General features: G+C 45.4%; 1 protein-coding gene across 5 annotated transcripts in view; it reads left to right on the top strand.

Annotated features, from left to right (window-relative positions):
- The window catches only part of kmt2d (lysine (K)-specific methyltransferase 2D), a 35,994-nt gene that overhangs the window by 3,174 nt on the left and 11,194 nt on the right, over positions 1–21,626 (top strand). For 2 of the 5 annotated variants that reach the window (XM_042491327.1, XM_042491328.1), the window contains exons 2-41: positions 421–503; positions 802–913; positions 1,036–1,238; positions 2,475–2,584; positions 2,682–2,844; positions 3,263–3,434; positions 3,587–3,701; positions 3,805–3,983; positions 4,094–4,392; positions 4,713–4,832; positions 4,967–5,724; positions 5,844–5,957; positions 6,059–6,172; positions 6,313–6,417; positions 6,504–6,685; positions 6,960–7,124; positions 7,326–7,435; positions 7,578–7,622; positions 7,731–7,916; positions 8,025–8,195; positions 8,295–8,417; positions 8,842–8,963; positions 9,063–9,198; positions 9,307–9,387; positions 9,479–9,556; positions 9,671–9,829; positions 9,970–10,039; positions 10,231–10,469; positions 10,596–10,669; positions 11,010–11,060; positions 11,159–12,793; positions 12,875–13,048; positions 13,439–13,578; positions 14,182–15,983; positions 16,068–16,191; positions 17,334–17,415; positions 17,498–17,564; positions 17,687–17,919; positions 18,030–20,993; positions 21,084–21,233. In XM_042491327.1, the coding sequence (XP_042347261.1) occupies positions 455–503; positions 802–913; positions 1,036–1,238; positions 2,475–2,584; positions 2,682–2,844; positions 3,263–3,434; positions 3,587–3,701; positions 3,805–3,983; positions 4,094–4,392; positions 4,713–4,832; positions 4,967–5,724; positions 5,844–5,957; positions 6,059–6,172; positions 6,313–6,417; positions 6,504–6,685; positions 6,960–7,124; positions 7,326–7,435; positions 7,578–7,622; positions 7,731–7,916; positions 8,025–8,195; positions 8,295–8,417; positions 8,842–8,963; positions 9,063–9,198; positions 9,307–9,387; positions 9,479–9,556; positions 9,671–9,829; positions 9,970–10,039; positions 10,231–10,469; positions 10,596–10,669; positions 11,010–11,060; positions 11,159–12,793; positions 12,875–13,048; positions 13,439–13,578; positions 14,182–15,983; positions 16,068–16,191; positions 17,334–17,415; positions 17,498–17,564; positions 17,687–17,919; positions 18,030–20,993; positions 21,084–21,233 (11,976 nt within the window). In that variant the 5' untranslated portion in view covers positions 421–454. The remainder of the gene's footprint in view (positions 1–420; positions 504–801; positions 914–1,035; positions 1,239–2,474; positions 2,585–2,681; positions 2,845–3,262; positions 3,435–3,586; positions 3,702–3,804; positions 3,984–4,093; positions 4,393–4,712; positions 4,833–4,966; positions 5,725–5,843; positions 5,958–6,058; positions 6,173–6,312; positions 6,418–6,503; positions 6,686–6,959; positions 7,125–7,325; positions 7,436–7,577; positions 7,623–7,730; positions 7,917–8,024; positions 8,196–8,294; positions 8,418–8,841; positions 8,964–9,062; positions 9,199–9,306; positions 9,388–9,478; positions 9,557–9,670; positions 9,830–9,969; positions 10,040–10,230; positions 10,470–10,595; positions 10,670–11,009; positions 11,061–11,158; positions 12,794–12,874; positions 13,049–13,438; positions 13,579–14,181; positions 15,984–16,067; positions 16,192–17,333; positions 17,416–17,497; positions 17,565–17,686; positions 17,920–18,029; positions 20,994–21,083; positions 21,234–21,626) is intronic. The other 3 variants (XM_042491331.1, XM_042491330.1, XM_042491332.1) reach the window with 3 other exon arrangements.

Here is a 21,626-nt window from a genome sequence, read left to right as displayed (position 1 = left end):
GATAACCAGCAGCAATGTCAAAGGTTCTAAATGGCAATAAAAAACAGTTAAACAGATAAAAATGTTAAATAGCAAAGAGATCAGCCATTAGTGAAAGATACATAACATCAACAACATAAAGCAGAAAAACAGTAAAATGTTGAAAATAAAAGCAATAAAAACTATCATGTCTATGAATTAACAAGTTAAAAAGTTAGTTACAATGATCCTTAAGGGAATAGTCTCCCTTTTGAAGGTAACAAATAAAGAGGAGACTCTCCGTCCAATGCACTTCTTTCAATAGTGTCATGAAGAAAATGTACATGTATGATAACAACTTTCATACCATGTTATACCTTGAAAGCGGTATATTGTTGAGACTCTTATCAACCTCTAATTCAAGATGAATAAATTGATTCTATGTATATTTTTAAATTGCAGATCTCTGTCAAGGAGGTCAAAATCAGTACGGGGGATGGACGAGCAGAAATCAAACTGCGAAGAGAATGACTCTGAACCAACAGGTAATGTGTTCTTTTTTAAGTTTTCCTCATGTCCCAGCGTCATGCATAATAAATGTGTAATTACATGTATTCTGCATGAAGATGAATAATATAAAATGTGGCTTTCCTCTGAAAGAGAAATGCACACGGTGGAGAAAAAAGATTATTTAAAAAAAAAAAATCCCACAAAAGAAATTTGAAAACATGATTTATTAGAGGTGAGCAGGTAAATTAATACGGGTTACATAAAGTCATTTATTCACCTTGTTGGAAGTGAGGTTTTTATTCTTTCTTTTTCCCCTTTTATATTATTCTCTAGCTGATGACAATGCCCCTTCAAAGCAGCTTGTCTCCTCTGAGGAGGAGCCCAAAGCCCTTCCTGCTGCTGAGGACGTGTCTGGTACTACTGCAGCCTCGTCCAGCACACCTCTGTAAGTGCTTCTTTCCGAACATGAATTATATTCTCCAGACTGTTGTGGTTTATATCCAATATCTAACACCAGCAATTGCTTCTATATTCCTGTTCCGAACGATTTTGTTTGTGACTGTACAGAGGGAGCGTTCGAGCCTGTGCGCTTTGTAACTGTGTGGAGCGGAGCCTGCATGGACAGCGGGAACTGAGACACTTTGGGCCATCTTTGGAGCGGCCGGACCTCAAGCCATCAGCTTCCCCACTGCCACAGCCCGGGAATGATGATCTGTCTTCCATTGGATTTTCTGACTCCCCCTGTCTGGGATCGCTCTTTGACGACTCAGGTTGAACTCAAACCCTTAAACTATTATCATTCCCAGGGCTCCAGACTAATTTTTTTTTATTACATTGGTTGCACTGGTGTGCCAAACTTCCTCATTTAGGTGCCCCCCAATTTTTTTTACAGTGTCTTTTGGTGCCACAATAATAAATATTAAGCTTTACCTTTTTTATTGTTAGTTCCCATACACATTAGTAAACTCCTAACTAGTAGTGTAATGATACAAAGACGTCATGGTTCAGTTCATAACCCAGTTTAGGGTTGTCAGGGTTGTGTGCAAGTTCTGTACAGCGGGAACAAAATAACAAAAATACATAAGGATCCGTCTGTTTATTTTGAACAAACAGTACAGCACATGTCAAAGACAAGACAAAATCCTTTTGCTGTGGACTTGGAGCCTACAGGCAACGTAGGTAAACTATTTCCATTATAAGAATTTAAAAGGAACATTCCAAACGCTTCTGCAATACACTGTATACCATCACTTTCTCAGTAGGCAACAGGTCACAACAGGCTATTAAACTGAAAAGCATCTCATACGATATTAAATTGGAATACTAAATAAATAGAATACTTCAAAATAGAATTTGTGCCACCAGGAGTGTTAAAGTTAATTCCATCTTGGCTTTATGCTAATTAAAATACAAATTACTATAGTCATCTTATTTTACCCCTTTCTGCTTTTGTGTCTAATGGCTGCTAGAAAAAAGTGGGGATAAAAAGTTGGGCTCAGTGTTAACATGTTGGATGTGTTTCCATTTGCGTCCTTTACAATGATAAAGCAATGCCAATACACCATCTTTGTCTTACATGCAACTCTCTCTCAATTGTTGTACTAGCTGACCAGGAACCCACGGACAGGTCTTTCAGCTCTGGCATTTTATCTGGGCTCACCAGAGTGTGACTGACTCAAAAGCCAGTCTGCTTGTCTTGCTTACATCGGCATATGTTGCTAACAGTGTGTAGGGTTATGGCTAAAGTTTCCTGGTAGAACTCGCGCTAGTGAACTTTGATTCCGCATTATGTCCATCAATGTTATAAATGCCAGGTGCACTGGCGCGACCGATGAAAATGTTTAGTCACTCTTGACAGAGTTTTGGTTGCTGAAACCCTCATTCCAATAATGTACAATAAATATTTACTTTTAGAAATTAATTATATAATAGGTCCCTAAAAATATAGCTAACAGATGTAGAATTGAAGTTTGGTTAGAATTACTGATGTGCTTTCTAATGAACAGGGGGCTGTTTGGTTCATCACTGGTGTGCGGTGTGGTCGGAAGGAGTGAAGCGAATGGAAAATGAGGAGCTGGAGAACGTGGATAAGGCCGTTATCTCAGGGACACAGCGGGTGAGTGCACTGTTCCAAAAGTTGGATTATGGTATTGGGTCAGAACACAGGGATAAACAGGCTTCAAGAAATCTTAGTTACCATTTGTTTATTTTAGCTTTGCGAATACTGCAAAAGGCTGGGTGCAACCATTCGATGCCATGCTGAGGGCTGCTCACGGTTCTACCACTTCCCCTGCTCGGCGGCCAGTGGATCCTTCCAGTCTATGAAGCAGTTGGTCCTCCTCTGTCCGGAGCACATAGACAAGGCAGAGGAGTTGGGTAAGAGAACAAGACATCTTTGTCATTACTCAGGGCTTGCTCACAGTCGAGCTTGCGCTCAGCACACATTACAAAGTGATGACCAGCTGCAAATATCATCAAACAAGTCAAAAGCTTTAAATTTTTCCAGAATTGCTGTAAAGCAACTTCTGTGGTTCGAACTGATTATGGTTGATCGACTGTGGACTGCATGTTTTTATGCACTTTGTTATAAAATGTCGGCTGCCTGTATAGCTTAAAAGTAGGAAAAAAAGCAATCACTTGTAATCTTTTTTTCCTAAAAAGTTAAAATGTTTTCAGTTTTTAAAAATACTTACTTTGTTTAACAAAACACCATGCACCTTTAAAAAGTGGCTATTGGCTACTGATGTTGTGGTTATCCTATTTTTTTTAAATACCCAGTCATGTTTTTTTACAGCAGGTGAGGAGGCTTGGTGTGCAGTGTGTGACTCAGCAGGGGAACTCACAGACTTGCTGTTCTGTACGGGTTGCGGCCTACATTATCATGCGGCCTGTTTGGAGATTGGTGCCACGCCCATCCAGCGGGCAGGATGGCAATGTCCGGAGTGTAAAGTGTGCCAGACTTGCAGGTGAGTCAAACTGCGTGCTATACTAGCAAATCAGATGTAGTGCCAGAAAGCTTTGCGTTATATCTACACTGTTTTTTTAAAGATGTGTCCTATTTAACTTTAGCTTTATTTCTAGTTTGTAAGATTAATGTCTTTATTCTTCATATTCATAGACAACCAGGAGAAGACTCCAAAATGTTGGTATGCGATGCCTGTGATAAGGGCTACCACACCTTCTGTCTCCAGCCAGCCATGGATTCTCTTCCATCTGACCCATGGAAATGCAGAGTAAGTCACATTTGTCTTTCACCTCAGTACAAATAGATGCCCTTACCCCAGAAACTTGAGTCTTTGGTCATTTGGTTTACATTTTACCCCACTCTTTTGTCAGAGGTGTCGTGTATGTACAGAGTGTGGTGTTCGTGGTCTAAGCCTGCCAGGTTCAGCCCAGTGGTTTGACAACTACGCCGTGTGTGAGGGCTGCCAGCGTCACCGCAGCTCTATGTGTGGCGTTTGCAGCAAAGCTGCCAACCCATCTGTCACTCTGCAGTGCTGCAGCATGTGCCACAGGTTAGTTTGATGCAGAAGCATAATAGTGTTCATTGGAGGTAGATATCATATGTGGACTTGTCTTCATTATTGTCATAAAATGTTTCTTGATGATCTCTTTATTGTTTTAGGTGGGTGCATAGCGAGTGTGCTTTACCGGGGGAGCTTCCAGAAGCCAAGTGCATTTGCCGGCTTTGTAAGGAGGATCAGCAGCAGCCTGTCACTCAACCATACGTTACAGCAGAGATAACAACCAGAGAGGCGTCTGAGGAGACTGAAGGAAACGTGGATTTGGTGGAGATGACAATCCAAACAGATGCAGACATGGTAACAGAAGAGCACACAGACTTATCAGAGGTGTCACAGAAAGGCACACCAGAGATGGGTCAGGCTGAAGCCACGACTGAAAAAGAGACACCCATGGAATTGGGTAAGTTTCCAGAGATAAGATAAAGCTCACAAGACATGCCATTCATGAGATTTGTTGGACTAGCAAAATAATGCAACGTGTTTATGTTGACTACAATGTGACCCATAAAAACCAAGCTCTTTTTCTATCTGTTATTATTTCTAAATGTAGCACTTAAGCATATTTGATGATGCTCTTGCATTATTTTTGTGATTTTTGGGTTGTATGCACATGGTTGAAGTCACTTATTCAAGTGACTTTGGATAAAGTGTCAGCTAAATAAATGTAATGTAATTTATGTCAGAGATGTGCCTCTGAAAGTTAACTACTTTTGATCTTAGGGGAGGAGTCTGCAGTATTTGAGACAACAGACATTGGGGAGAAAACCATGGAGGACGAGCCAAGCGTAGCAACAGAAGAATTGACTTCTGAGGCGCCCGCTGCTCCACTTGAGTCCACAGGTAAACTCACAACACACTGTTGACATATTTAAAAAATGATCACAAAGCAGTACTTTGTTTTTGATATAATGGTTTGCCGTAACTAATTATAGATTTATAAATGTTAACCACGCATTCCTTAATCTCAAATCTAGAATGTGCAACAAAAGAACAGAGGGCCTCTTGTCTACGTGCTGATGAAGAGAGAGTAGAAGAGGCAGTCAGCCAGGTGACCCGAGCAACCCTTTCCCAGGACCTGACAGCAGAGACTCAGTCTGACAACCCTAAAGTAGAAGCAACGCTGGTGTCACAGCAGGACGCTGAACATATGGAGGTGGAGAAGCAAGAGGTGTCATCCGAGTTATTAAACAATGGCTCTGATGGCACGCCTATTACAGAACCATTTAGTAAGGATCCACCAAAGTTATCAGCTTCTCCTGCCTCTGTGGACAAAACGGAACATATGGATAGTCGGCAGGAAAGAAGTCCATGCCAGGACCCTCAGTCTCCTTCTCCTCTGTCTTTATCAGTGGATACACAAGAGGCCCTCTCTTCTATGGAGATGGAGGGGAGGTTACTACCTCACTCTGAGGAGGAGGAGGATGAAGAGTTTGATGAGCAAATGAAAGAGGACATAAAGCGTGAACTGCAGGAGCGAGAGTGTAAGCCGGATTTGCTGCTGGACGAGATGTCCAACATGAGCCACGGAGACGAGAGCAGCAGTGGCTTTCTGGGCTCTCCAGGAGAACCCGATCCTCAGCTCTCCATGGAGCTCGGCCTTGTGCCCGCCGGCCGCTCACACACGGATAACCTGCTCACTGAGACTGATGACTCGCTGCCCTTCGAACCCCTCAGAAGTGACAGAGAGAAGGTGAAACGCAGAGGATCCCCTGGCCGCTCACGGGTCAAACAGGTGAGGTCACCTTGTACAAGTTGGACTGGATTTTTTGCTTGAACAGCTGATATTTTGCTCTTGTTTTTAAAATGTCATAACAGGACTTGACATTGAAATGATTGTTCCTCCGCTTGTAGGGGCGAAGCAATAGTTTTCCTGGGAAGCGTAGACCTCGAGGGGGTGGTGGAGGGAGAGGGCGTGGTGGGAGGTCACGCCTGAAAGCCATGGCCTCCTGCATTGATGCTTTCTTGGTGAGCTGGTGTTCTTTTGTATTCTTTCAGTTTTATAGTGTGGTCATTATAATTTTTTATTTTGGCAATATGTTTGTAATGGTTTATCTTGTTGTTCACAGCTAAGCATGACCGCAGACACTGGACTAAGTAAAGAGGAAGAAGATGAAGAAGATGACACCATGCAGAACACAGTGGTTCTTTTCTCAAACACTGATAAATTTGTCCTGCTCCAGGTACAGCTCTTGTTGTAGTGTGAGATTGTTGCAATTACCCTGTGGCACAAGTACAGTTGTCACTTTCAAATGCAACTCTGGTTTCCTTTCTTTTATTTATTTATTTCTCTCTCTCTCTCACTTTCTCTCCTCTGTTTTAGGATATGTGTGTTGTGTGTGGCAGTTTTGGAAAGGGTGCAGAGGGTCAGTTGTTGGCTTGTGCTCAGTGTGCCCAGTGTTACCATCCTTACTGTGTGAACAGCAAAGTAAGCACAACACTGTCTTTCGATTATTTTTCTTCCATCACTATATTTTGTCAATCCAGATAGATTTAACCTGATGTCTTCTGTAGATCACCAAGACGATGCTCCATAAGGGCTGGCGCTGTTTGGAATGTATTGTGTGTGAAGTGTGTGGAAAGGCTTCAGACCCCTCCCGTCTGCTGCTGTGTGATGACTGTGATGTCAGCTATCACACCTACTGCTTGGACCCACCCCTGCACAATGTTCCCAAGGGTGGTTGGAAGTGCAAATGGTAAAGAAAAATGTAAACTTTAAGAGCACAATGAATCATTTAGCCTTGTAGCTTTGAAAGGGGTCAAATGGAAATGAATACATGTAAATTTGCATATTATGTAAAACACTCATGCCTCAGCCCTGCATTAGCAATGCAGAGGCCCATCCCTCTTGCCTCTTGCCTCTGTAGCAACAGAGTGTATTTTGCACCACTCACATTAGCATCTGTATTTTTTTAAATCTTGTATATTAGCTGGATATTTGTTACAGAGTGCTTCACTCATTCTGTGCAGGTGTGTGTGCTGTGTGCAGTGTGGTTCCCACACGCCGGGTTTCCACTGTGAGTGGCAGAATAACTACACCCACTGTGGCCCCTGTGCCAGCCTCGTTACTTGTCCAGTATGCAGAGAGAACTTCATGGAGGAGGAGCTGCTGCTGCAGTGTCAGTACTGTGATCGGTAGGTGCTGCTCATTAGAACTACACACGCACACTAAGAAACTGAGGTATTCATGAGACTGCAGCTAATGAAGACAAGCAGGGAATGGATTATTTATGTATTTTTCACATCATGAATTATTCCATAACATCTTTGATTTGCGGTGCGATTTGTTATGAGGAGTGTGTGTGTGTATCAATGTATTTCTGTGTGCCTGTGCAGATGGGTCCATGCTGTCTGTGAGAGTCTGTATACAGAGGATGAGGTGGAACAAGCTTCTGATGAGGGCTTTGCATGCACATCCTGCACCCCATATGTTCCAAAACCCGTGGGTGAGTCGAATGTTGGAACGGCACTATTTAAAAACTGGAGACACAACTATAGTTTCAAAATAATACACAGGACGTTCTTGTATTTACTAATGACATGGTTTTCTTTTGCTTTCCCCACCCACTCTTTTACCTTTCTTCACAGTAGTAGAGTCAGCTATTATGGCTTCAATAAAGATCAAAGAGCCAGGTTAGTGGATTTTGGTTATTCGTGTTTATTATCACAAGCACATTATACATGGTCATCTTTTGTTTGTTTGACTGTAAGTCACTCATATTTGCAAATGTCACTTGACAGAACCCCAGTTCTACCGGTTGGAGGGTGTGTGGCTGACGGAGTCAGGTATGTCCCTGCTTCGCAGCATATCCATGTCTCCGTTGCACAAGAGACGGCAACGTCGCTCCCGTCTCGGCACTCTGTGTTGTGAGGGAGGTCCTGATGGAATGGATCTCAGGGAGGTTGAAGAAGGGGAAGATGGAAAAGGTTTGCACACTTTCTGCTCATCCAGTGGTTTATACACAATTTTCAGGTGTATTTTCACCATATGAATATAAGGCTTCATGCAAATGCAATGTTGTATTGTATATCTAGGCTGCGGGGAGCCCATGGATTGCGAATCCAAGATGGAGAACCCAGGGAGCCCTGACAGAGAAGGTGGTGCAGAGGGAGGCACTGAAGGCATGGCTGACTGTGAGGGTCTCAAAGGCGGAGCTGAGGAGACAGATGATAGCAAAAAAAGGAAGCGGAAACCTTACAGACCAGGTAAGCTACCCTAAGTTTCACAAAACAACTTTTCACATTCACATAGATGACTGAGCATCCACTTGATATTCAAAAATATTTATCTATAATTTGTATTAGGAATTGGAGGCTTCATGGTGCGACAAAGGAAGTGTCACACACGGATGAAGAAAGAATTTTTTGCCCAGCTGGCTGGAGAGACTACATTAGATGGACAGCCAATAGAGAGAACCATTGAAGAAGGTCAGTGACAAAAGTAGACTGTGGAATTTCATTTCAACCAGTATCAAATGTTAGAATAAAATAAGTTCAGAATTCAGAAAGTAGTAGCGATTAAAGGGGATAGGGTTCTTTGCTTGCTTAAGAAAATTTTCAGTTATTGAACGTGAAACGTCCTTCCAACCAACATCATTCTGGGGTGAAAAAAAGGCCACTCTGTTAACACAGCGGAGGGGCTAATGTGGAGGGATTAGGCAAAAAAAGCAGGGTCAACCAGTCCAACAGCAAAAAGATGAACCCCCTCGCAATTTTTAATGCATGGCTGTTTTTTTTTTTTTGGTCGGAATCTCCTCATCATCCTTTCATTACTAGGAGAAGTGCGACTGCATTTGTCTGTCGAGAATACTTCAAATTTGGGAAATTGAATTGTATGATTATATTTGTGTAGGACCTCACCCTGACACAGATAACATAATGGATCCTAAGCCAGCGGAGGGCGAGGAACAGGCCAAGAAACGTCGGGGACGGAAGAAGAGCAAACTTGAGGACATGTTTCCAGCTTATCTCCAGGTTTCATGTCTCTCTAGGCCCCATGATTTTAACAGTTTTGGAACTTATGGTCTCCAGGGACATAAAGATAATATTTGTAATGTTTGTAATTCACTGCAGGAGGCTTTCTTTGGGAAGACACTAATAGACTTGAGTAAGAAAGCTGTGATGATACCCCCGGGGCAGAGGCCAGGCACATGCCTTGTCCGACCTTCATTACCAGCACCACCAGGGGTCAAACCTGCTGCTCCAGAGAGTAAGAGCACTAACTTGACCTATGACACATGAAAATTGTTCAGATTATTAGTGACACTGGAAGTGAAAAAGGTTAGTCCCTTGGTGACCTTTGTGCTTCTCTCACTAGCTGAGGATCGTGTGGTGAGAGATAATTTTCCTCTCAAGCAAGAGGGGGGTGAAGCCCCCCAGGCTCAGGGAGAAGGTGCAGGTAAGTGTCTGCGTGGACACTTTGCTTCTGGTTTATTGTTATGATCTTGAGATTGCAGATTGCCAGTTGGTTTAAACGTGTACATTTTTAGGAGTTTCTGCACCGTCCTCATCGTTGAAGGACCAGGCGTCAAATGATCCTCATGAATCTGATGCAGAGAAAAGTGAAGGTAGTACCCTGAGAGAAAGATTTTGGTGCATACAGTATGAAACATTAACTAGGGGAAAGATTTAATTCCTGATGTAGTAGTCATACCTTACATGCTGTTCCTCCTATGTGACAGGTCTTCCGCAAGGGGTGGAGAGTCAAGACTCTGAGCAGTTCTTCAGGAAGGTTCTGGGAGTGTCAGATGGCTCCTCTTTGGGGGGCATGAAGCCCATCTTGGAGGGCAGTAAGGGAGAACTCAATCGTAGTGCTCTGCCACAGAGAGCTCTCCTCTCAGGTGTGTACAAGGGCATGTCTGCAGAAGATATGATTGAAACTCTTTTGAAAATATGGTTGAGGACTTTGTAACGGCTGAGTATGCAAGTTGGGTTTTACTGAAGTTTGGCTTGGGAATAAAACATGGGAAATCTCTTGCAGGGTCCCTGCCCTCAGCTGGAATGATGGATGCCTTTCCTGGCCTCTCCCAGTCACCGTTCTTTGATATGCGGTAGGACCAATACTGAAATGCCTTGTGCATTTTTGTTTTTTACAACCATATGTCGTATGTAGCTCTGCAACTGAAGTCGTAGATCACATTGTAAAAGCATGCATGCAATGTCATTTTTTTCCAGTGTTGTTGATACATACAAAGCCGTCTATTATTTTATGTAGGACAGTAACATCTTATATGATGTATAGGGACCGAGGAGGACTGTTCAGTCCAGATGGGGGTGAGGAAAGCCCCTGGGCCACTCCCTCTACCCCAGCAACCCCGTCTTCTCCACCGACCCCCACTGAGGCGGAGGGCGATGGACTGTCCTACAACCAGCGTAGTCTCCAGCGCTGGGAGAAAGATGAGGAGCTAGGAGAACTCTCAACAATTTCCCCTGTGCTTTATGCCAATACCAACTTTCCCACACTCAAACAGGACTACCCAGGTGAGTGTGGAAGAAATGCAATGCCAATAAGTAAGATTAATTGAGACCCAACAGAAGAAACATTTTTATAAAGGTTTTTATCTCTGTCAGATATTGAGCAGCTGTAAAATATTTCTCCTGTCACAGACTGGGCTAGTCGCTGTAAGCAGATCATGAAGATCTGGAGGAAGGTGTCAGCTGCTGACAAGGTTCCATATCTGGTATGTATTTTTTCTTTATTTTTTCAAGGATTTGTAATAGCTATATGATTTTTCTGCATGTCCTACACTTTTGTAGTTAGTTGCGCCATGTTTTTTTTATTCTGTGTTTGATCAAATTGTCCCTTGTGGCTTATGGTACCCTCACTTCTATGCAGAAAGCCTTAAGTAAAAAACATTAACAAATCTGGCATTAAGATGATCCAGATTAAGCCTGCACGTGTATAATGTATCATGTATTATTTATAATGTTTCTGCAATTTTGCAGAAAAAAAATGTTATGCAGAAGTAAAATTGCAATTTAAATACTTTAATATTTTTCTTATCTAATTTCTTTGTGTAGCAAAAGGCCAAAGATAACCGAGCAGCTCAGAGGATCAACAAGGCGCAGAAGGTGATTAAACCAGCAGCATCCTTTTGCATTGTCAAGGTGAATAAAGGGTTATCATGGTGCTGATTGCTCACGTTTCCTGTGCGCTCTTCTTCTCTCAGCAGGCAGAGATTCAGGTGTGCAGGCCAATCAAGACCGAGGGAGTGCGTGTGAAGACAGAACGGCCAAGTTTACACCTCCAGATCCCGCCACCTTCAGGATCCATGTCAATCTCTTCCCAACCCAGCTCTGCAGAAAGCCCATTTCCCTTCCCTCCAGATTCAGGATCATCCTCTGTCTTTTTCTCAGATGGACCTGTTAAGACCCCAGGGTCAGCTGAAATCCGGACAGATCCCTTGGCCAAGCTTCCTCCTCAGTCACCCCATTCTCACTCTCACCCAACCACACCCTTCTCCCATGCTGGGGCCAGCCCCTTACAGGCCTCTTCCTCAGGTTATTCCGCTTCCGGCCCACAGGGTCTTCCTCAGGGACGGCCAGCCAGTCTTGGCCCCTTTGACATGCAACCAGGAACTCCTGGAACCCCCAGACGGGCTCAGCAGGTTGACCCCTACTTCAGATCACAGCTGCAGCAGCAACAGAGTCATCTACCACAATCACAGCAAGGCTCCCTGGAGTCTCTAGGACCTCCAGAAAGTCCTCATTCCAGAGGCACAGGGCTAGGGGAGTCGCCCATTTTTTCACCCTCTCACAATACGCACTATGGAGACCCTTTCAGAGCACAGCAAGGGATGGGGCGGCAAGAGTACGGTTCATCTCCATCACCCTCTGCAGTGGCTTCTTCACCCGCAAGCACAGGGCAGTACAGGGCTGATATGAGTGCACCTTCACCACGCTCCTCTGCAGTTGGAAGACCTGATCTGTCCACTGGCTCTCCTGCTGGGATGCTGGAGTCTGGGGATGGTCTATTCAAGGCCCCTATGACGCCACGAATGCACCAAGGGGAGGGTGGGTCAATTCATCCTGGAGCTTCGCCTAGCCACCCCTCTGAAGGCTACAGGCAGTCTCCCTCCCACCCTTTCTCTGACCCCCATCCTCAGCCACCACTGACTCCCAGGCCGCAGTCAGGAGACAACTGCTCTCTTGGACCCCAGAGACACCCTGTAGGTCAACAGGAACTATGCTCTAGAGTGCCCTCCAGCCCACAGTCCCAGGGCAGCTCTCAGTCTCCCCACACTCCCGGTGGCCTCTCCAATGATGCTTTCTCTGTCCAGTCTCCTGCTACCCCTCGTTTCCAATCCCCAGACCCTTGTTCTCAGCCACCCTCAAGACCACAATCTAGAGACCCTTTTGCTACTATCCACAAACCCCCTCGTCCCTCCTCTGTTGCCTCAGAGGGAACTGCAAGTTATAAAAGCTCACCTCATCCCAACCAGCCACCTCCACCCCATCCCAACAACAGTTCCATAGGGGATCCTCTCTCTGGTAAACCGTCAGCACCTCCTACTTTCAGCCGCAGCCCCAGCACGGGAGGCTTCCAAATAACACAACAGCAGAGTCAGATGTTACAGGGTCAGCCTCAGCAGCCACAGCCACAAACTCAGCAAACGATGGGGGCAGATGGCTTCAGCTCCAGGGTGCCACCTCCCTCTGGATCTCAAGAAACACCAACTGCCCGCCAGCCAGATGCCCCTCACCAGCCAGCTTTGCCAGGTGCTCAAGAAATGTCTGACATTGCAGCGGTGCAGGACCCTGCATTAGTAGGCCTCAGCCCTTCTGAGCTGGAAAAGCACCGACAGGTATCACAGTATTAGCCAGTGAATAATCAGGCTATGTACCTGCTAGATGTTTTGCTAATCAATGCTTCTTATGTTTTTTAGCGACTGAAACTGAGGGAATTCTTAATCAGACAACAAATGCAGAGAAATTCCATCAGACAAGAGAAGGAGGCGGCTGCTGCTGCTGCTGGCGGTGCATCTCCTGGCTGGTCTGGAGGAGAAATGGCAGCCTTTCAACAAGACAAGGCCCACAGAGCACCACCACCCTATCCGCAGGTATACACCTTCAGCAATTTTCCATGCAAATGTAACATCTTTACAACAGTGTGATGTAGCAGTTAGGAAGTAGCCTTTGTATGGCCTGTGTACAAGCCAAGCACATACCTGCTCTGCTGAAGAGTTAATGGATAAAATGTAGAATGAATATAGATAACTGATAAATTTAATTATGTGCCGTCTACCTAGCAAACACGCCATAAATGCACTTGTGCCATGCAGTGTACACCATGTGCTGTAGATTGTTTAAATGGGGCCTTAGGAATGTGTGAATGAATGAGAGGCAATTTTTAAAGAGCTTTGGAGAAAAGTGCTGTGTAAATGCTACATTTAATTACAAATAAATGGAATGTTACATTTGCCTATTTCTGCCATCGTTACTTCCTTAAGGATCGTGTTCCTGCTGCTACTGGTGGACCTCAGGCTTCTGCAGCAGGGAAGATGCCCATGGCTGCTGGAGGCATGGGAGACAAACTCATTCGTCCACCACCTACAGGAGCCCCTGCCATGATGGATCCTAGTGCACTAAGGTAACCATGTCATTGAAGTAGATTTCACAATTGGTGTGAAATAATAAGATTTGGTTCTGTTTAACAAAATTTGAGATTTTCCCATGCTCTTCATTCATGATAATATCTAACACAGCATCTGGTTATTTTGGTTACGATTATAGCACATTTTAGGTGTATACATATCTAAACAAAAACATTCCTAAATTAGTTCCACCTCTCACATCACAAAACCTTCAGAAAGTGACGTTTTTTAGCCTCATCTGGACGAGTAGAGGTGAATTTTCTCTGTTGCTGTTGAACATTGTTACATTTTACCTGCTTGTAAGACTAGCCACCATTTGAAATCTTTTATTGATTTTATTCATAACCAAACTTATTGTACTTATAGATTTGTTTATTCCTCTGAACTCATTTGCACCTTTTTATTTTTTATTTATTACCTATCTATTTGTGTCTACATGTTCCTGTAAGTGAACACAGCAAGTTGTTCAATCAAATTGCCCTCTGGTGGGATTCATAAAGTTGTCTGAATCTGAATCATCTTCAAAAATCTGTAATATAGATTCTGTTTCAATTTCAATTGAAATATGTTTTCTCCTCTTGTTTGTATTTGTTGTTCAGGCCACCAGGGCCCACCAGACCTCAGGGCATGTTTGCCCGTCCGCCATTCCCTCCTCAGTGGCAGGGCCAGGCTCCAGGTCCACGGAGGTTCCCTCAGCCCGTCATGGAGGCTATGGGCATAAGGCACAATCTCAACCCTGCTGTCAACATCCAGGGTATGGAAGGCATGGGAAACCCTCACGCCATGATTCCAGGACATGGAGGAGAGAACATGCAGCCAATGGGTCAAGGACCTCCACCACAGTTCATTGAATTAAGACACAACTCACAGAGGCTACCCCTACGACCTCAGTTTATGCCCCGTGGACCCCAGCCCAGACCACGTCTCTTTGTCCCACAGCAAGAGATGGCAGCATCTTATGTTCAGCAACATCCCATAGCTCAAGCTGGTGGCATTCAGACAGAGGGGGGCAGCAACTCACAGCTGGGGTTACAGCAGGGCGGACTGTCAGTTTTACTGCCTCAGCAGTCTGCAGGCCCAGTAACACAACAGCCCCACCTTCAGCCCCAGGCAGCTTCTTCCACTCAAAACATTCCTAGCACTGAGCAGCATCAGCTGCGGCAACCAAGCCTTGTCACTCAGACCCAGCCTGCCACAGCAGAAAACAGCGAAGAGTTGCCAGAGCCTGACCTTGAGGGACTTGGGGATGCTCCAGGGGATGGAGGTGTGGAGGATGAGGACGATTTGGCGCTAGACTTAGACCCCGACAAAGGAGATGATGACTTAGGCAACCTAGACAACCTTGAAACCAATGATCCACATCTAGACGACTTGCTCAACAGCGATGAGTTTGACCTGCTGGCTTACACTGACCCTGAACTGGACCAGGGAGACCCTAAAGATGTTTTCTCAGACCAGCTGCGGTTGGTGGAAGCAGAAAGTGAAGCACCGTCAACTTCCTCTGGAGCTGTTAAAGTGGAGGAAGAAAAAACCAAAGTGGAGCCAGGGAAGGACTCTCTCACAACAGCCCCTGCCACTGCAAAGGGGTCTGATGCCCAACTGCCACCCTCTGCAGAAACTGCTGATATCTCCAAGGTCAAAGCAGAAGACAGAGGTATGACCCCTCAGCTGCATTCAGGACAGACTGTGGTGAAAGATGAAATAAGAGAGGCTGTGTCAATGCTTCTCGGTGGGACTGAACAACCAGCCAAGCCTGAACAAACAGAAAACCAGTCAGCTTCCCTCAGTTCTGTTCGATTAGGGGGACTTCCATACCCCCTGCCAGGCCCAGCTGATGCATTGCCTTTTCCTCCAGCTGCTCCACATGCAGATATTGGTGATGATCCATTGGGGCTGCCTGACGTAGGGGAACAGCACTCTCCTGCTGTAGATTTGGCAAAGGTAGAGAGCTCTTTAGATGGTGAGCTGCCCCTTCTAATACAGGATCTGCTGGAGCATGAGAAGAAGGAACTACAGAAACAGCAGCAGCAGCAGCTCAGTTCACTCCACCAGGGAGGCATGGCGCCTCATTTTCCTGGCCTCTCAAATCAACAGCAGAACCCACAGGCACCTGGACAGATAATGCTGCCACACCACCATCGTCCACCACCACAAGGAATGATGGCTCAGCCAGGAATGGTACCTCGGCCTCCGCACATGCTGCAACAACAACAGCAGCAGCAGCAGCAGCAGCAAAGGCTTATGGGCACCGGAATGGCACCTCCACCTCACATGAATGTGGCCCAGCAGTCGGCCATGGTGAGGATGGGGCAGCCAGGGATGCACGCAGGTGTCATTCATCAACAGCAGCCGCAGCAAGTGGTTAAGCCACCTCTGGCTAACAACTTCTTCCCAGATAAAGGTAAGCGCTGTGTCTTGTCACTGTCATCATTGCGTACTGATGTCATATTATATCAACAGACTTTGTCTCATTCTTTTATCACAGATTTAGACAAATTTGCTACTGATGACATCATGGATCCCATTGCCAAGGCAAAGATGGTGGCACTTAAGGGTATCAAGAGAGTGTTGGCACAGGATCCAATGGTTGTTCCTCCTGGCATTAACAGGTACTTTTTTGTGTAAAACTTGTATACATTATTTGGACATTCTTTGGTTTAAGTTCGGAGTCAGTTTGGTGAGTTGTTTAAAATTCATTTTAATATAGCCGACTTCCCATGAAAAACTGGTAAAGGCAAGAAATTTCACAATCACACTTTTGATAGAAAGTGTGATTGACAGTGACATTTTGATTTTGAAAAAAAATTTGCAGATTTTTTTCTCAGAGAAAGCTTCAAAGCAGCATGCACATCCAAAAGTTATAAAGACTAAGTGCTGGACAAAGCAAAAACAGATATCAAAGAACATAAAAAGTCTGCACACTATTAAATGCTCCCATGAACATTTATTCGAAAGTTCAAAAGTTTTGAACTTTTGTCAAAATATGTGGGAACCCTGATATGCATAGAAAAACCCAGTCTTGGTTTGGGTCTTGACACTCAGGAATAATGCAGTTGCAATTTGATTATAAAAACATCACAATTCAGAGTAACTGTTCAAGGCTTAGTACACTCAAGTTGTTTAGCCACCTGTGTTGAACAAATACAGCCAGAAAAACATGTTCATTTATAAAAGGATAAAGGTTCAGTAGGGCACTGCTGAGATAATACCTCTGCCTTATTTAGAGTCAGGTACTGGTCTTCTTTAAATAATGTGGTCTCGTTACACCCTTGTCAAAACATTAGCACAAAACTAACAAATGGAAAAAAATACTGATTTGCATTTTCATTTGCTGAGAAACACGACACACTTACATAAAATTAACAGGGAAGTGATATATCTTGGTTGATAACTGTCTCTTCAGTAAGCATTGACTAACACCTATTCTACAGGATCTGCAGAGTTAGTATCACAATTGTTTACTGAGGCAGATGTTTAGAAATATTTTTAGAGGTGCATGTTAGGCATATTTTCTTAAGACTGTTTTGCACTCCTCGAAAAGGGAGTGAGCTAGTATGCAGCAGTGTAGTTGTTTAACTGTGTAATGTTATCTATTATCATCACAAGACATCCATCAGGTGGTGGCAACATCATATTAATTTGAACTTTTGTGCTCAGTGGTTTGGTAACTACATGCCATTACAGACCTTTGTTCAGAACACTGCAGGTATAATAATACATCTTGCTTTTTGTTTTTTTTTATATTTTTCAGGCAACAAGTTTCTCTGCTTGCACAAAGGCTGGCCTCTGCCCCAGGCACAGATCCAGGTCAACTTCCGTCTGGACCTCCAAAGGTATGCTGTCTTTCTTGTCAGAGGTGACCGATTTACTCAAATATTGCAGCTGACTTATTAAATGCTTTGTTTTTATTTTTAGGAGGGAGAAACAAGTGATCCTGCCCAGTCGAGACCTAACCCTCCCCAGTTTGTGCAAGGAATCATCAGTATGTTTGACCAATACTTGCCTTTTTTTTTTTTTTTAAATATAAATGTCTTTAGTCATTAGGAAATGTTATATTGCTGTCCCCATTTTATGGTTGTCTTATGTTATGCTCTTCTGTTACAGATGATGCAGAGCAGCACCAATATGAAGAATGGCTTCTTCACACCCAGCAGTTACTCCAAATGCAGTTGAAGTTTTTGGAGGAACAGATTGGAGTTCACCGCAAATCACGCAAGGCCCTGTGTGCTAAGCAACGCACTGCCAAGAAAGCTGGCAGGGAGTTTGCAGAGGCAGATGCTGAGAAACTAAAGTTGGTTACAGAAGAGCAGAGCAAAATTCAGAAACAGCTTGACCAGGTGTGTAGATCTTTGAAGAATCTAATTAAGACAGCTGCATAAACGTTTTATGAGAAATTTGGCATCTTGATATGAAAATAAAGTGTTTTTTCATAATCATTCTGCTCTAGGTACGAAAGCAGCAGAAGGAACACACCAATCTCATTGCAGAGTACAGGAGCAAGCAGCAGCAGCATCAACAGAGCTCAGGAATTCTTACCCCTGGTCATCCTGCACAAGGAGGGCCCCCTCACATGTTCCCCAAGATGCCTGGCCAGATGATGATAGGCCAACAGGGAGCACCAGTAATAGGCCAGCACCCAGGTGTGTTGCCCCAAGGTGGAATGCCGGTCAGGATGCCCCAAGGCCAGCCCTTTATTGGTGGAGCCCAGCCCCAGTTTCCTGCAGCTCTCGGTGCCGGTGGTGCCAGGGCCCCAGGTCCTCCTGGGGCTCCAGCAGGATTCTTCCCACAGGGGCCTGGAATGCAAGGTGCAGACCCCAGGCTTCTGCAAGAGAGACAGCTTCAACACAGGATGCAGATGGCAAAGCTCCAGCAACAGCAGCAGGTGATGATGGGTCAGCAACCAATGCCACACCCAAATCAACAGCCTGGCTTAATCGCTCAGCCACAAGCAGGTATGATGGGGAACCCACTCATGGCCCAACAGCAAGCAAATGCTCAACAGGGAATGCCAACCAACCAGCAGAGTATGGTGCAGGTTCCACAAGGAATGGTTGGAGGCCAGTCTGTGGCTCCACTGCAGCAGAACCTTGCAGGAGGCCAGCCTATGAACCATGCTCAAGCAATGATGGCAGTTCAACCAGGGATGATGGGGAACCCGCAAGTTCCACCATCGCAACAACAGAGGCCTCAGCTGATGATGGGTCAGCAGGGAATGGTTGGATCTCCAGGTCATCCTGGCCTCAGGGGTCCGCAGACCCAACTGACTCCACAACAACAGAACATCCTTGCCCAACGTATGCTTGCATCTCAGCAGCAGCAGCAGCAGCAACAACAGCAGCAGCAGCAGCAAAATGTTGCAAAGAATTTGGCCCACCTCCAGCAGCAGCAGCAGATTGCACAGCAAAGACAACAAACACAGTTGATCAGTCAATCCAGCCAAGAGCAAGGAGTGCTCTCACAACCCTCTACCCCACAGATGGGATCCTCCCCTTCAGCAGGAAGTATCACACCCCAGCCACAGCAAGCTCAAGACAACCAAAACTCAGGCCCCAAAGAGGGTGGGATCCTCAGCCCTGATTCAAGAACGCCACCACAGCAAAGCGGACCTTCCACTCCCAATCAGATGTCCCAACTAGGCTCTGCAAATGATCATCAAACTGACATTGGGCGACAACAATTACAGCAGCAGCAGCAGCAGCAGCATCAAAACCAGGTTTATATGGCCCAGCAGCAACAAGCAAATCCTCAGTCTGTCCCTGAGCAACAAGCAGGTTTGGTTGGAAACCAGCAAACTGGTGTGCTTCGGCAACATCAGCTCACTCTCCAGAGGCAAGGTTCCCTCAGTGTTGACAAGCCCATTTTGAATACTGCTAAAGAGGACGGGAAACCAATCGATTTATTAGCTCAGCAGCAACAACAGCAACCAGTTCAAAATGCCATGCAGCAATCACAAGATCCCAACATGCAGCAGCAGATGGGCCAGAACCATCCTGGTCAGCCACAGCCTGTTGTGATGGGCCATAGTCAGCAGCAACAAGCCCTCATGGCCCAGCAGCAAAAACAACAGGCTATGATGGGCATGATGAGAGCCCAGCAGCAAGGGATGATGGGACAGCGACCTGTGGTTCCACCTGGACAGATCCGCACACCCATCAACATCCAGGCTATTATTGCTCAAAACCCTCAGCTCCGCAATCTTCCCCCAAACCAGCAGATACAGCACATCCAGGCCATGATTGCCCAGAGGCAGCTCCAGCAGGGACAGATGCTGCGGATGTCAATGGGTCAAGGCCAGCAAGGTCAGTTGAGGCCTCACATGCCACCAGGACAGATGCCGCAGGTTGGGCAGCAGATCCCATATGGAGCCATGGGGAAGTCAGGAGCAGTGGGCACTCCGCAGCAGTCTGGTATGTTAGGCCAGCAGCCTGGTGTGGTTCCCCAGATGCAGCAGGGGATGATGGTCCCTGGGCAACAACAGTCACAAGTAGGGGAGATGATGCAGCAACATATTATGAGAGGCCAGGTACCAGTGCCACCTTCGCCTGTGGACCAAGGCCGTATGGTGAGGCCAACATCTCCACGTCAGCCAGTAGCTAACTCTCCTGGGGATTCACAACGGCACGCATTTAATCAAGCTATGGGTATGCGTCCACCCACTCCCAACCAGAATCAACAAGCACTAATGGCAGCTGCAGCAGGTCGCATGCAGGGTTCTCCATCCCATGCATATTCCCCAAGAGGTCCCTTCGGCATGAGCCCTGCCCACCCGGCCTCACCCCATTCATCCCACGTCTCCTCACCTATAGCTGACAGTAGGGCTGGAAGGGGGAGTCCGTACAGTCACGTCAAGGCATCTCCACTCAGGTCACCTGGAGCCAAGAGTCCACTTGATTGTCCAGGATTGAAAGTAGAAGGTCAGACATCAGGCAATGAAACATCTCACACAGCCTCAGTTATCCCCAACGGTCCACAGAAAGGAATGAATGTTCAGCAGCAGCCGCAGCAGCAGGTCACAGAGAGCCACGGTCCTCAAACACAACATGGCTCTAGAGGAGGGGAGCTATGCAAAATGACCCTACAGAACATCAAACAGGAGCCAAGGGAGGTTCAGTGCGATGGTGCGCCAGAGGCTCATCCTGGGGCTATAAAGCGAGAAGCAACAGGCGAAGCAGTTACGTCTGGGAACAACACCAGCTTTATTAATGCTGGAAACATGGCCGGAGACCCTGGGACTCAAGGTCCTCGATCTGAGACAGGACAGCAGCTACTACAGAAACTCCTGAGAACCAAGAACCTTCAGCTTGGTGCTCAGAGGCCGTCTGAGGGCATCCACAATGAGATCAATGGTCACATCAACAGCAAACTAGCAATGCTGGAGCAAAAACTTCAAGGGACCCCACGGAATATGGAGGTATGTTTTTCTGTAGTGCATTTATCCCTTTCGCCTTCATCATGTTGTTGTGAGAAAAGAGACTCTCATTCCTTGTCTTGACTCTTTCAGGATTTACAGTCTATAACAAAAAGGGCTCCTGCACAAAAGCCAAAGCGCACTAACAAGGCAGCTGGAGACCGAGGGCCAAATGCACGGAAGAAGAATAAGAAGGAGGAAGTTGGAAAAAGTGCTGAAGCCCTCATAAAACAACTCAAACAGGTAAAAGGATGGGAAAATGAAGTTCTAATTCAATCTATATACTGTACACTAGGTTGTTATCTAAAACTAGTGCTATTCATGTAATTTTTCTTGTACTGTACACTGGGGCAATGGGTATATATTGTATGTAGTTATTTATAATTATCTGTACATGCGTATATACACATTTTTGAGATTTTATATTTCTTCATCTTGTCATCACACGTCTAATCCACATTTTGTTAAGTTGTCATCTATATACGTTTTTTTTTCTTTATGTATTTATAAATGGGATCCCACTGGATTCCAGGTGATCTATCAGGTGACCTGGTGTAATAGTATTTGAGGAGTGTTTCTGCATTGATAGCTTGTCTAATGAAGAGCATGTAGCTCAAAATATCACCTTGATGGTAA

This window comes from Plectropomus leopardus, chromosome 8, assembly GCF_008729295.1.
Source record: "Plectropomus leopardus isolate mb chromosome 8, YSFRI_Pleo_2.0, whole genome shotgun sequence".
In the NCBI taxonomy this organism is placed as follows: Eukaryota; Metazoa; Chordata; class Actinopteri; order Perciformes; family Serranidae; genus Plectropomus; species Plectropomus leopardus.
The sequence above is the reverse complement of the archived record's forward strand: the minus strand, read 5'-3'. Positions and strand labels throughout refer to the sequence as shown.